At 44.6% G+C, this 16,128-nt stretch overlaps 2 protein-coding genes across 4 annotated transcripts in view; one reads left to right on the top strand and one right to left on the bottom strand.

Moving 5' to 3' along the window:
• The window catches only part of si:ch211-112g6.4, a 61,498-nt gene that overhangs the window by 20,660 nt on the left and 24,710 nt on the right, over positions 1–16,128 (top strand). The window lies entirely within an intron of this gene.
• Positions 1–16,128, bottom strand: part of dapk2a (death-associated protein kinase 2a) — a 34,796-nt gene that overhangs the window by 13,045 nt on the left and 5,623 nt on the right. The window contains exon 3 of the mRNA XM_031757710.2: positions 7,621–7,759. Within this exon, the coding sequence (XP_031613570.1) occupies positions 7,621–7,759 (139 nt within the window). The remainder of the gene's footprint in view (positions 1–7,620; positions 7,760–16,128) is intronic.

Here is a 16,128-nt window from a genome sequence, read left to right as displayed (position 1 = left end):
TCAGAGCTCATCACAGCACAGAAACAGCTTTAGTGAAGGTTACAAATGATCTTCTTATGGCCTCTGACAGTGGACTCATCTCTGTGCTTGTCCTGCTAGACCTCAGTGCTGCGTTCGATACTGTTGACCATAATATCCTATTAGAGCGATTAGAACATGCTGTAGGTATTACAGGTACTGCACTGCAGTGGTTTGTATCATATCTATCTAATAGACTCCAATTTGTACATGTAAATGGAGAGTCCTCTTCACACACTAAGGTCAATTATGGTGTTCCACAGGGTTCAGTGCTAGGACCAATTCTGTTTACATTATACATGCTTCCTTTAGGCAGCATCATTAGAAGACTTAGCATAAATTTTCACTGCTATGCAGATGACACGCAGCTCTATCTATCCATGAAGCCAGGTAACACACACCAATTAGTTAAACTGCAGGAATGTCTTAAAGACATAAAGACCTGGATGGCCGCTAACTTTCTGCTTCTTAATTCAGATCAAACTGAGGTTATTGTACTCGGCCCTGAAAATCTTAGAAATATGGTATCTAACCAGATTCTTACTCTGGATGGCATTACCTTGGCCTCCAGTAATGCTGTGAGGAACCTTGGAGTCATTTTTGACCAGGACATGTCCTTCAATGCACATATTAAACAAATATGTAAGACTGCTTTCTTCCATTTGCGCAACATCTCTAAAATTAGAAATATCCTGTCTCAGAGTGACGCTGAAAAACTAGTTCATGCATTTATTACTTCCAGGCTGGACTACTGTCATTCATTATTATCAGGATGTCCTAAAAACTCGCTGAAAAGCCTTCAGTTAATCCAAAATGCTGCAGCAAGAGTACTGACAGGGACTAGAAAGAGAGAGCAGATTTCTCCTGTATTGGCTTCCCTTCATTGGCTTCCTGTTAAATCCAGAATTGAATTCAAAATCCTGCTCCTCACATACAAGGTCTTAAATAATCAGGCCCCATCTTATCTTAATGACCTTGTAGTACCATATCACCCTATTAGAGCACTTCGCTCTCACACTGCAGGCCTACTTGTTGTTCCTAGAGTATTTAAAAGTAGAATGGGAGGCAGAGCCTTCAGTTTTCAGGCCCCTCTTCTGTGGAACCAGCTTCCAGTTTGGATTCAGGAGACAGACACTATCTCTACTTTCAAGATTAGGCTTCAAACTTTCCTTTTGCTAAAGCATATAGTTAGGGCTGGACCAGGTGACCCTGAATCCTCCCTTAGTTATGCTGCAATAGACGTAGGCTGCCGGGGATTCCCATGATGCATTGAGTTTTTCCTTTCCAGTCACCTTTCTCACTCACTATGTGTTAATAGACCTCTCTGCATTGAATCATATCTGTTATTAATCTCTGTCTCTCTTCCACAGCATGTCTTTCATCCTGTTTTCCTTCTTTCACCCCAACCGGTCGCAGCAGATGGCCCCGCCCTCCCTGAGCCTGGTTCTGCCGGAGGTTTCTTCCTGTTAAAGGGAGTTTTTCCTTCCCACTGTCGCCAAAGTGCTTGCTCATAGGGGGTCATATGATTGTTGGGTTTTTCTCTGTATTTATTATTGTGCGATCTACTGTACAATATAAAGCGCCTTGAGGTGACTTTTGTTGTGATTTGGCGCTATATAAATAAAATTGAATTGAATTGAATTCAAACTGACAAACCAGTGCACCACCTGGATTGACAACAAGAAAGCCTACAATTCAACAGACCCCTAAGAGCCTTCATCATGAACCCAATGCAACACACTAGAAGTCAACTCTCACAAGTCGCCATCAAGTGTGGGATTGACCAAGGAGTGAACATTGATCCACACCACTAGGATCTACAGCAATGATATATGGTGGCGGAGGTGTGGTCCCTGGCTCAGCTGCAGGGGAGGAGTGGTGCAGTGAGCTCAAGGGGGTGGTACTGGGAGGCAGCTGAGCCACAGGTGGTGGTGACTGACTGATGACAGTGTCTCTTTCCGTTTCTCTATATAGTGAAGGCAGAGTCAAGCGGGGACGGAGAGAGCTGGACTGGAACGACTGTGTTCCCTGACTTCACAACTGTCAATAAAACGCAATAATAGTGAGCACAATCATTGTGTGTGTCATGTACTTTAACAAATGGTGCCAAAACCCAGGAGTGGGATGTCTGACCCACACGATGCACCACCTTCCCAGCCTGCACACTTGTTGGCACAGATGCTGGTGGAGTTGGCAACGATGTGTCAAGATCAGGCGGTGGCCCAGTGGGAGCATCTGAATAAGCTGCAGGAACACTCAGACCAGCAGACCAGGGTCTTTGAACAGCTAGTTGGGGCTCCTGCGCCGTCAAAGCCCCTGCCTCTGTCAGTAGTGATGCACAGGATGGGGGACGATGATGATCCTCGGGTTTTTTAGGAGGCATTCCGTGCAACAGCAGAGGTGTGCCAGTGGCCACAAGCAGAGTAGGCCCGCGGCTGATTCTAATACTGTTTGATATTCACTTCGGATCATCAGCTAGGTGGACGTGGCGGTCATGCTGGTGGAGGATCACCTGACTGCGAAAGCAAGGGAGGATGCGCCACCCCCCGCCACCTGGAAATTACCCCCACAGGAGATTTTCCACTGGAGCATTCTCGTGATGACACTCTGCGCTCAGCCTTTGACCAAGTGATTGAGATTGATGGTCACGTGGTGCGCCCTGAAGCTGTGCGGACCTACCCGCGCTTCATGTTCGTGTTATTAAAAGACAGGTTATATTGAGTGAGATGTGACGCTGGCACGGAGGAGACACAAAGCCAGTTGTTGGTGCCACAAGGCCGCGGGGAAATTATAACCCCATGGCAGGGCATATGTGATATGACAAAACTCTGGAGCGAATAATGGCCCAGTTTTATTGGCCGAGCATCTGGGTGGATGTTCGCCGCTGGTGCGCATCCTGCCCAGAATGCCAGCTTGTTAATCAGCCAGCCATTTGAAAAGCGCCTTTGCGCCCGCTCCCACTAATGGAGGTTCCGTTTAAGCGCATTGGCATGGTTCTCATAGGGCCATTTCACCATAGTGCATGTGGCTATCGCTTTGCGTTAGTTCTGGTGGATTATGCAATGGGATACCCAGAAGCAGTGCCACTGCGCGACATCTCTACAAAGTGTGGGGCACAGGCACTGTTTCAGGTCATCTCCCGAGTCGGTATCCTGAAAAAAATATAGACTGACCAGGGCACACCATTCATGTCTCGCACACTGCGGGAACTGTCCAAATTGTTGGGCATTAAATCTGTTCGGATCAGCGTCTACCACTCTCAGACTGACGGGCTGATGGAGTGGCTGAGAAAGACTTTGAAGTCCACGATTTGTAAGTTCATTCACGAGGATGAATGCCATTGGGATCGCTGGTTAGACCCTCAGTTATTTGAGGTTGCAGAGGTGCCCCAGGCCTCCACGGGATTTTCTCCCTTTGAGCTGCTGAAAGCCGCATGGGGTGTTCGACCTGATTAAAGAAAGCTGGGAGGAAGGTCCAAGCCCCGCAGAGAATGAGATTCAATACGTCCTGGACCTGAGAGCGAAACTCCACACTTTGGGAAGGTTATCACGGGAGAATTTGCTCCAGGCCCAACAGTGTCAGCAACGCCTGTATAACAGAGGGGCAAGACTCAGGCAATTTTCTCTGGGAAACAAAGTGCTTGTATTACTCGCTTCTTCTACCTCAAAGTTACTTGCCAAGTGGCAAGGACCCCTCGTGGTCACATGGCGAGTGGGGGGCATTGACTATGAGGTCGCGTGGTCGGACAGGGGAGGGGCCACACAGATTTATCACCTCAACCTCCTGAAAGCTTGAAGCTGAAACTGCTGCTCTGGTGAGCCTGGTCAAGGAGAGAGATGAGTTGGGGCCGGAGGAGCCAAAGTCCCTCATTCCCGCCTCCCTCCATTGTGATGACCATCCCCCTGCCCGGCCGAACGTCTCTCATTGAGCATCATTTTGAAACGCAGCCTGGCGTGATGGTGTGTTCACGGCCCTACAGGGTTCCTGAACATAAAAGGCAAATTGTTAAGAGGGAGTTAGCCGAAATGCTGAAAATGGGAGTAATAGAAGAGTCACACAGCCTGGTGTAGCCTCATTGTTCTCGTGGTGAAGAAAGATGGGTCTATACGGTTCGGTGTCAACTATCGCAAGGTGAATGAAGTGTCACACTTTCATGCTTATCCCATGCCCCGGGTCAACGAGCTCCTGGACAGGTTGGGCACGTCCCGTTTTTTTAATGACACTGGATTTAACCAAGGGGTACTGGCAGATTCCCTTGTCTGCCGAGTCCAAGGAAAAAAAGTCCTTCTCCACTCCGTATGGTTTGTACCAGTTTGTTACCCTTCGGTTCGGCTTGTTCGGCGCCCCAGCCACCTTTCAGCGCCTCATGGACCGGGAGCTGCATCCGCACCCTGCATATGCTGCCACCTACCTGGATGACATGATCATCCATAGTGACACCTGGGCATGTGCAGCAGATGGCTGCGGTCCTGGAGTCCCTGAGGCAGGCGGGGCTCACGGCCAACCCGAAGAATTGTGCGGTTGGATGGAGGGAGGTACAGTATCTGTAGTACCACTTAGGGGGCGGGCAGCTGCGTCCACAGGTGGAAGGAGGTGAGATGGTTTCCAAGGCTGGCAGGTTACTACCACCATGTCGTGCTGGGGTTTGAGGAGCTGACCAGCCACTTGACGGATCTCACCTGCAAGGGTGCTCCAGATCTGGTCCAGTGGACTTTAGATTAGGCCAGACGGCTACCCAACCTCAGTTTGGCAGTGGGTGTGTGTGGTGGAGGTGTGGTCCCTGGCTCAGCTGCAGGGGAGGAGTGGTGCAGTGAGCTCATGGGGGCGGTACCAGGAGGCACGTGACCCACAGGTGGTGGCGATTGACTGATGATGGTGTCTCTTTCCATTTCTCTATATAGTGAAGGCAAGTCAAGTGGGGATGGACAGGGCTGGACTGGAACGGACTGTGTTCCCTGACTTCACAGCAAATAAGATGCAATAATAGTGAGCACAATCATAATGTGTGTCGTGTACTTTTATAATGTCATTTGAACTGGAGAAGTGTAGTTGGATGGTAACAGAGAGGGAAGTTAGTCAGAACTCAGGGGATAGCACTACCAGAAAGCAACACTGAAGACATTGAAGACACCTACTGATTTTTTCTTTTAGTAAATAAAAAATAATTATACAAAGGCAAATATTTCATTATGAACTCTAATCCTATTTGTAGAATTAGATAAATATAAAAAAATCCAATAATAAATAATGGTATGATTTAGCTACAGTGAATTAGCTCCAGTTGTGGTGTACAGTTAAATGCCTCAACAATAATATAGAGTTTGAAATATATTTTATAATTCAAATGATGATTTTTTTTAAATGAAAAAGGTTTATATTATTGTATAACAGACTAATGGGACAGCAGTGCAGAGGTTTCAAAATCTGCCTTAGAATGTGGTTTAAAGCAGCGGTCCCCAACCCCCGGGCCTCGGACCAGTACCGGTCCGTGAGTCGTTTGGTACCGGGCCGCGAGAGTTGAGGCTCAGGTGTGAAATGTATGGTTTTCAGGGTTTTTATCGGTTTTCAGCGTTATTTTGTTATCGTTTTTATCGTTAACTCGGTTTTCCTGGGTCTTTTCACGTGTGTTATGAATAAATCTTCTTTTTTTCGGTACCGGTACTAGTTTTATTTTGTTGTATTTATCCGCGACACCTTAAAGGCCGATCCGTGAAAATATTGTCGGGCATAAACCGGTCCGTGGTGCAAAAAAGGTTGGGGACCGCTGGTTTAAAGGATTTCTTCACGATTAAAGTAATCCAGTGATAGTTGTCAGTATTTCCACTGGTACACAGCAAACAGTTAATAATTGATTTTTCAAATTGTAAACAAATATTGTTTAACAGCCCTTGTGTTGCTGCCACTGTGTAATTCTGTTTAACACAATAACCTGAACTGTCTTTCAAAGTGACTATTCAGATTAGGCCCCCCTCCTCCTTTGGGCTCCGAGTCCGAGATGAGGATGTGTTGGCTGGGTCCTCCAAGACCCCCAGCTGACGATTCCTGCAGCTCAGAATCTAAAACAAAATCCTTTATTGTACATACTTTGATTACTGTTGGGCTTCTTTCCTGGACAGCTCCAGTTAGCCTGCCGTCAGTTCAGCCTTTGCTCTCCACATCCCATTTAAGCGCACTACTTCATAAACTATATGTAGTGGGGAAGGCTTTCGGACCCAGGGGATCACAGGGAGGGTATAAAAGAGGAAGTAGTAGCAGGTGCTCTTCGCTCCTTGCCTGATGAGTGGCTGTGAGCAATTGTGATCTGGAAAGGCAAGCGTCACATTTTAAAACTGATTTTTTTTTTTTTTTTAACTTTCTGGGTTTGCTTTTATGTTAACTGGGCTGGTGCAAGATTAGCCAGGCTATGTGCAATTGCTGAGCTGGAGCTCGCATCTCATGAAAATCAGGTCTTTCATAGGGCTCATGGTGGATGGATTTGCTGTGTTTTAAGATAAATAGATTGCAGTGATACCAATTATTAGTACATGGGATAAGTGTTCCCGTGGGGTCATATTTTTTATTTTATTTTAAAGCACCTGTTTTCTTCTGGTGAGAGCAAGCTACCAGGTGATCGTTACATTGCTGGCAGGTTGCACCATTAAAGGTACACTGTTGGTCGTTGGTGACCTTTTATTGTGATGTTTTGGTTTTATTGCAAACCCTTTTTGTTTTTTTTCTTTTAAAATAATAAACTTTAATGTATCCTGGTGTCATGATCCTGGGTCCTTTTGACACAGCGTTTTGTTTTCTATTATTGTGATTTTGGTTCTGTTCTTCCTCAGTTTAGTGTTTATTCTTTTCTGCCCGTGTATTCCTGTGTCGAGTCTGCGTTTCTGAGTCTGTGTCATTACGTGTATGTGTTTCCTGTTTACTTTGAAGGTCTTTGTCTGATGTCAGTGCGTTCTGTTTACGTTTCCCCTGCCTCGTCAGCTGTGATGTCTTCCAGGTGTGTTTCCCTCCTGTTTCCCATCCCTTGATTCCTGGTGTGTGTATTTATGGTGTGTGTTACCTCGTCCTCGTTGCTGGTTCATCTGCCTCTCTCCGTCCGTTTTCCCGTGTGTTTTCCTGTGCCTCCCTGCATCTTCGTTTCTGGTTGGTTTAGTTAGTTTCGCCCAGTTTAGGTTTTCTTAGCTCCATGCTCACCCTTGCCATTTCTGTTTGTATCTACTTCTGCTTAATAAACTCACTTGCACTAGAGCTGCCGCATTTTGGTCCTAAATAATTCCCACACGGCTTGCCCTGGCAACCCGTGACACCTAGCTGATATTGATCCCTTTGTCCTGTTTATTTTGGGCTCGTTCCTGTAAGAACTCTGTGTCTGAAAGTTTGTATAAGTAGTATAGAGGCCTTTGGCGGCTATTGGGTGGTTTGGATCACTACATATAGGAGACACCTAATAAGATTACCACTGCCAACTGTGCCAGTGAGCCTCCCCTGGCGCTGCTCCCTGAACCCACTGCACCGCTGCTCCCTGGCAGCTGAGTCTCAAGACACAACCCACCACCACAAACATCTTATCTGTGGTGAAAAAAAGAGACTGTGACATATCTTGTTTGGACAAACCTTAAGATCAAAGTGGGCTATCTTTCTGGCGTGAAGGTAGTTCACCCCCTCAAGGATTTGCTTGATGAACTGAGTAGCCTCCTCCTCACTCAGAGACTCCTTCTGGGCCAGGAAATCAAACAGCTCACCACCGGAGACTCTGAAAGGGTTAAAAAATCACTGTAAAAAATGCCGGTTTATCTCTTTTTATTCTTTTCTCCTTCATTTCCCACTGAATAACTTCAGGAGCATACTGTCCGACAACCTTTCACACATTCAATGAGCACGCCTACTCGCCCACTGATGCCGGACAAGTAGGCCTGTCTTGCAGTCGCCGCTCTTCTGTCAGTTCAGTGATTCTTGAGATAAGGGACAAAACATGTCCGCCAGATAAAACCCAATTTTGGGGTTAAAAATATGCATACAAATGTTAACCCAACTGACTAAAAGACAAACCAAGGCAATGTTTATACAAGAAAGCTATGATTTTGCATTTTTTATACATATATATATTTACTTTAAATAGTACAATACATTACCAGTACCTTAAAAATCCATTGTCCAGAAGCAGGTGTAATTAAAATACAGAAAAAAAATTAAAAGTAATGTAAAATTAAACATCATGGCTCTTGTCACTAAGTATTTAAGTCAATACGTTAAATAATATCAAAATATGCAATTGAAAATTTATTTTTACATATTTTTAAGTGATTAAAATCGTGTCCAGAGTTTTTGTCAACACCATCAGAAAAAAAAAAAAAGTACAAAAAATCAGGAATTATTGTGGGTAGCTTACGCTCTGAGGACCCCTTTACCACCACTTCCTGTGATACACATGCCATGAGGTCACTGCTGTGATAAAAAAATTTTTAAATTTAATTTATTGCATACCTTTCTGATAAAACTCTGTGTCACAACCATAGTGCGTCAACACCAAAGTCGATGTAATGCAAGGTTTAATTGGTTATTTTTTGTAAAAAGAGCTTCATTTAGGTAGATTGTAGAAGCCATAAGCAAATGATGAAAAACAAGATGGCTTCTGTCAGAAAAACATGTGTTATGAGAGAAAGTAGGGTATTTTGTCAGCACCATCAGATGTCAGCACCATCAGGATTTTTGTCTGACGGTGTTGACCCTTTTTCTAATGGTGTTGACAAATGCCACAAAAGTGTGCTATTCATCAATTATATTAAGTTATTTTTATTAATATTTCAGTCATATTACTTCCTGTGTATTTTACTGATATTTCTGCTTTACAGATGTGTCGAATATTTGCCTTATCTTGAATCCTCTGAGTCCTCTGCATTTAACCCATTCACTCAGTGATGCAGTGGGCAGCTACAAATCCAGGATAGCCGCTGTTCGTTGGATGTGAATGCCCAACCTTCCGATCATGTGGCATCTACTGAGCTAGCTGTGCCCCGAGAGCTGGTCTTTAAGTGATGATGTATGAATCCTGCTTCCGGGCCCAAACTACTCTGTTTATTAAGCCTGTTGTGTTGTTAAAATGTTTTAATGGTTTTTATCTTGTTCTGTTTAATCTGAACAAGCCCCTAAAAACAGTCAGTGATCCCTGTTGGCCTAACCATCAGAAACCCTTGCATTAACTTTTATCAGGTGGAAAAAAGTTAGCATTCATCCTCCAGCTTCACTGTGTTTATGTTATGCTAACATAGCTGTGTAGCTAGTGATCACCTAGCACATCATTATATACCACCTAGCCAAACTTCAGTAACCCTACAAAAGTCACTGCTGTTTAATTTTCTGTCTTCATTTATGTTGGAATGTAGGTGGAAACCAGCGAGCTAACTTCTAACTCAGCCACACTGATCATTTCATTAAAGATGAAATAATTTAGACAGTTTGTAACTCTCAGTGATGCTGCAGAGTTCCTTTGACTTTCGGATCTGCAGCGGAGTTTGGACCTGGAAATGGCTGATGACAGCAGACTTAAAGACCGGATAGCATTTCTATTGCTTAATACATAATTGTGTTGTGAATATTCATCCTTAATCTGTATAAATGCATATGGTTCAGAAAAATTATAGTAATTACAAGATGGTACATTTCAGGCTAGAATGGCAAAGGAGAACCTGTCAGTAGAGGAACGAAAGAGAAGGAACAGGGAGGATCAAAAAAGGAGAAAAAAAATTAACAGCCAGCCTGAGTTGAAGAAAGAGTTTCTCATAAAGGGAAAGATGGAGAAACAGAGTGAAAGAGGGGAAAAATAAAGAACATCAGTGATCTGAAAGGAAGAGAAAAAAGGCAGAAGAGAAGGTTTTGGAAACAAGCACAGAGAAACATAAGGAAAGAAAGTCCAGCAGGATCACGCAACCACAGAGAACTTTAGGAATCAAGGAGTAGCAGGCAGCTACTTGCTGGTGAACTATTAAGATGTAGAACTTGACATGTGCAAAAACAGAATTGTTATGATGTGTCTTGTGATATTACGTAAGTTGTTAAGGTTTAATGGTCATTTTGAAAGAAATAATATCTTGTTTTCTACTAGTGTGTCACCACAGTCAGCACCTTGTCAACTCCATAATATGGAGTTTTGGTTTATTTTTCTCTTTTGAAGAACCATATATTTTCCTCCCTCATGATCTTCCAATAAAAAAATACATAATTTTCTCAATAAATGTATAATTTGCACGCTGCTAAATATGATTGTTTCTTATAGAGATTAAATGCAAGCTTCTGAAAACATGTATGACTGTAACTCTAATAATAAAAAGCCAAAACAGTCTTAATTTTAAAAGGTGGTATAATTAGTTTGAAAACATATGTGCATAAACAGTAGAACTGTTAGGTGTAGGCTGTGTGCAGACAGGAAGAGGACCCAAAGTGCAGACTACGGAGACAGACGTGAACTCAAAACAGCTTTAATGCTGAACTCAAAAGTGTAACAAAACTAAGAATACAAAATACACTTACGTAGACAGAACACACAGCAAGATAAGGGTAGATCGCGACAAGGACTGATGAAAACACAGGGCTCAAATACATAGAGGAGCAATCAGGAATGGACAACAGGAGGGAAACACAGCTGGGGCAAATCAGAAGCGTAAACTGAACACACTGAGATAAGACAGACCTTCAAAGTAAAACAGGAAACACATAACACAGACTGAACAAAAGACACAGACTCACATGCAGGCACTACAGAGGGAACAGAGACGTGGGACCAGGGCAGACACAGACTGGACACGGGGATATAGCAGACAGGGGAGACCGCAACTAAGGATTACACAGAGACAAACCATAAGACATGACTCTAACAAAAACCCAAAGACTAGAAATTATAAATATAATAAACCCAAAAACCCTGGGTCAACGACCCAGGCATCCTAACAGTACCCCCAAAGGGCTGGCTCCCAGACAGCCCAAACCGAAACACCAAAACAAAACCAACCCAACCAGGGTGGGCGGGCGGGGAACCGGACAGAAACAAAAACACAAGGAGCCAAAAACAAAACACAGGGAACAAAGTCCAAAACAACAGCACCGAGGCCCAGGAACAGTCCAAAAGAAAACAAACAAAAGGGCCCACGAAAGGCGCAGAGGCCCAGGCAACAGTCTCGAAAAGGTTCAGGGGCCGGCCGGAGGTCGACGGCATAACAGCCCAAATCCGGCGGTTCAGGAGGCCGGCCCGGAGGACGACGGCCCAAGAGTCCAGAAAAAGCGTTCAGGAGGCCGGCCGGGCGGGAGACACCGGCGGCGACGGAGCAGGTCAGGAGGCCGGACCAGGCGGGCGGTGGCGCTGCAGGCGACAGCGTGGGAGCCGGAGATGGTGGCGCTGCAGGCGACGCTGAAGCCGGACCAGACGACGGCGCGGATGAAGCCGGACCAGACGACGGCGCGGATGAAGCCGCTGCAGGCAGCGTGGATGAAGCTGCCGCAGGCGGGGATGCTGCAAGCGACGATGTGGGCGCTGCAGGCGGCGATGTAGGTGGTGGCTGAACGGTCTCCCCGGAACCGTCAGTAGAGATGAGGATGTGTTGGCTGGGTCCTCCAAGACCCCAGCTGACGAGGCAGGAGGCTGGGCGGGCCCCTCGGGCCTCCAGCGGGAACAGACGGCTGGGCGGGCCCCGGACCCTCCAGCGGGAACAGACGGCTGGGCGGGCCTCGGGCCTCCAGCGGGAACAGACGGCTGGGCGGGCCCCTCGGCCCTCCAGCGGAGACAGGTGGCTGTGGCTGGACGGGCCTCGGACCCTCCAGCGGAGACAGGTGGCTGTGGCTGGGCGGGCCCCTCGGACCCTCCAGCGGAGACAGGTGGCTGTGGCTGGGCGGGCCTCGGACCCTCCAGCGGAGACAGGTGGCTGTGGCTGGACGGGCCCCTCGGACCCTCCAGCGGAGACAGGTGGCTGTGGCTGGACGGGCCCCTTAAATTGCTGGACCCTCGGTCCAGCAATTTAACCAGCCTTTCCATCTCAGCGTCTGACTCTGAAGTGAAAACGTCTGCGGGGTCCATGTTCTGGTCGCGATCTTCTGTTAGGTGTAGGCTGTGTGCAGACAGGAAAAGGACCCAAAGTGCAGACTACGGAGACAGACGTGAACTCAAAAGTGTAACAAAACTAAGAATACAAAATACACTTACGTAGACAGAACACACAGCAAGATAAGGGTAGATGGCAACAATGACAAACTGAAACACAGGGCTTAAATACATAGAGGGAGCAATCAGGGAATGGACAACAGGAGGGAAACACAGCTGGGGCAAATCAGAACTGACAAGACCAGGAAGCGTAAACTGAACACACTGAGATAAGACAGACCTTCAAAGTAAAACAGGAAACGCATAACACAGACTGAACAAAAGACACAGACTCACATGCAGGCACTACAGAGGGAACAGAGACGTGGGACCAGGGCAGACACAGACACTGACTGGACACGGGGATATAGCGGACAGGGGAGACAGCAACTAAGGATTACACAGAGACAAACCATAAGACATGACTCTAACAAAAACCCAAAGACTAGAAATTATAAATAATATAATAAACCCAAAAACCCTGGGTCAACGACCCAGGCATCCTAATAAGAACAGAGAAGCTGCTAATAGTCAAAATCGCTGAAACAACTTAATTTAAAATATATATTTTTGCGTTTCTTTGTGTCTGTCGGGGTTGACAAAAACCTTGCACTTCTCCAGCAAAAACATAAATGATTAAAAAATGTTAATATGCATACAAATGTTAACCCAACTGACTAAAAGACAAACCAAGGCAATGTTTATACAAGAAAGCTATGATTTTGCATTTTTTATACATATATATATTTACTTTAAATAGTACAATACATTACCAGTACCTTAAAAATCCATTGTCCAGAAGCAGGTGTAATTAAAATACAGAAAAAAAATTAAAAGTAATGTAAAATTAAACATCATGGCTCTTGTCACTAAGTATTTAAGTCAATACGTTAAATAATATCAAAATATGCAATTGAAAATTTATTTTTACATATTTTTTAAGTGATTAAAATCGTGTCCAGAGTTTTTGTCAACACCATCAGAAAAAAAAAAAGTACAAAAAAATCAGGAATTATTGTGGGTAGCTTACGCTCTGAGGACCCCTTTACCACTTCCTGTGATACACATGCCATGAGGTCACTGCTGTGATAAAAAAAATTTTTAAATTTAATTTATTGCATACCTTTCTGATAAAACTCTGTGTCACAACCATAGTGCGTCAACACCAAAGTCGATGTAATGCAAGGTTTAATTGGTTATTTTTTGTAAAAAGAGCTTCATTTAGGTAGATTGTAGAAGCCATAAGCAAATGATGAAAAACAAGATGGCTTCTGTCAGAAAAACATGTGTTATGAGAGAAAGTAGGGTATTTTGTCAGCACCATCAGATGTCAGCACCATCAGGATTTTTGTCTGACGGTGTTGACCCTTTTTCTAATGGTGTTGACAAATGCCACAAAAGTGTGCTATTCATCAATTATATTAAGTTATTTTTATTAATATTTCAGTCATATTACTTCCTGTGTATTTTACTGATATTTCTGCTTTACAGATGTGTCGAATATTTGCCTTATCTTGAATCCTCTGAGTCCTCTGCATTTAACCCATTCACTCAGTGATGCAGTGGGCAGCTACAAATCCAGGATAGCCGCTGTTCGTTGGATGTGAATGCCCAACCTTCCGATCATGTGGCATCTACTGAGCTAGCTGTGCCCGAGAGCTGGTCTTTAAGTGATGATGTATGAATCCTGCTTCCGGCCCAAACTACTCTGTTTATTAAGCCTGTTGTGTTGTTAAAATGTTTTAATGGTTTTATCTTGTTCTGTTTAATCTGAACAAGCCCCTAAAACAGTCAGTGATCCCTGTTGGCCTAACCATCAGAAACCCTTGCATTAACTTTTATCAGGTGGAAAAAGTTAGCATTCATCCTCCAGCTTCACTGTGTTTATGTTATGCTAACATAGCTGTGTAGCTAGTGATCACCTAGCACATCATTATATACCACCTAGCCAAACTTCAGTAACCCTACAAAAGTCACTGCTGTTTAATTTTCTGTCTTCATTTATGTTGGAATGTAGGTGGAAACCAGCGAGCTAACTTCTAACTCAGCCACACTGATCATTTCATTAAAGATGAAATAATTTAGACAGTTTGTAACTCTCAGTGATGCTGCAGAGTTCCTTTGACTTTCGGATCTGCAGCGGAGTTTGGACCTGGAAATGGCTGATGACAGCAGACTTAAAGACCGGATAGCATTTCTATTGCTTAATACATAATTGTGTTGTGAATATTCATCCTTAATCTGTATAAATGCATATGGTTCAGAAAAATTATAGTAATTACAAGATGGTACATTTCAGGCTAGAATGGCAAAGGAGAACCTGTCAGTAGAGGAACGAAAGAGAAGGAACAGGGAGGATCAAAAAGGAGAAAAAAATTAACAGCCAGCCTGAGTTGAAGAAAGAGTTTCTCATAAAGGGAAAGATGGAGAAACAGAGTGAAAGAGGGAAAAATAAAGAACATCAGTGATCTGAAAGGAAGAGAAAAAGGCAGAAGAGAAGGTTTTGGAAACAAGCACAGAGAAACATAAGGAAAGAAAGTCCAGCAGGATCACGCAACCACAGAGAACTTTAGGAATCAAGGAGTAGCAGGCAGCTACTTGCTGGTGAACTATTAAGATGTAGAACTTGACATGTGCAAAAACAGAATTGTTATGATGTGTCTTGTGATATTACGTAAGTTGTTAAGGTTTAATGGTCATTTTGAAAGAAATAATATCTTGTTTTCTACTAGTGTGTCACCACAGTCAGCACCTTGTCAACTCCATAATATGGAGTTTTGGTTTATTTTTCTCTTTTGAAGAACCATATATTTTCCTCCCTCATGATCTTCCAATAAAAATACATAATTTTCTCAATAAATGTATAATTTGCACGCTGCTAAATATGATTGTTTCTTATAGAGATTAAATGCAAGCTTCTGAAAACATGTATGACTGTAACTCTAATAATAAAAAGCCAAAACAGTCTTAATTTTAAAAGGTGGTATAATTAGTTTGAAAACATATGTGCATAAACAGTAGAACTGTTAGGTGTAGGCTGTGTGCAGACAGGAAGAGGACCCAAAGTGCAGACTACGGAGACAGACGTGAACTCAAAACAGCTTTAATGCTGAACTCAAAAGTGTAACAAAACTAAGAATACAAAATACACTTACGTAGACAGAACACACAGCAAGATAAGGGTAGATCGCGACAAGGACTGATGAAAACACAGGGCTCAAATACATAGAGGGAGCAATCAGGGAATGGACAACAGGAGGGAAACACAGCTGGGGCAAATCAGAAGCGTAAACTGAACACACTGAGATAAGACAGACCTTCAAAGTAAAACAGGAAACACATAACACAGACTGAACAAAAGACACAGACTCACATGCAGGCACTACAGAGGGAACAGAGACGTGGGACCAGGGCAGACACAGACTGGACACGGGGATATAGCAGACAGGGGAGACCGCAACTAAGGATTACACAGAGACAAACCATAAGACATGACTCTAACAAAAACCCAAAGACTAGAAATTATAAATATAATAAACCCAAAAAACCCTGGGTCAACGACCCAGGCATCCTAACAGTACCCCCCCCCCCCCCAAAGGGCTGGCTCCCAGACAGCCCAAACCGAAACACCAAAACAAAAACCAACCCAACCAGGGTGGGCGGCGGGGGAACCGGACAGAAACAAAAACACAAGGAGCCAAAAACAAAAACACAGGGAACAAAGTCCAAAACAACAGCACCGAGGCCCAGGAACAGTCCAAAAGAAAACAAACAAAAGGGCCCACGAAAGGCGCAGAGGCCCAGGCAACAGTCTCGAAAAGGTTCAGGGGGCCGGCCCGGAGGTCGACGGCATAACAGCCCAAATCCGGGCGGTTCAGGAGGCCGGCCCGGAGGACGACGGCCCAAGAGTCCAGAAAAACGTTCAGGAGGCCGGCCGGGCGGGAGACACCGGCGGCGACGGAGCAGGTCAGGAGGCCGGACCAGGCGAAGGTGGC

This window comes from Oreochromis aureus, linkage group 1, assembly GCF_013358895.1.
Source record: "Oreochromis aureus strain Israel breed Guangdong linkage group 1, ZZ_aureus, whole genome shotgun sequence".
NCBI lineage: Eukaryota > Metazoa > Chordata > Actinopteri > Cichliformes > Cichlidae > Oreochromis > Oreochromis aureus.
Note: the sequence above shows the minus strand (reverse complement) of the source record. Positions and strands in the feature narration are given on the sequence as shown.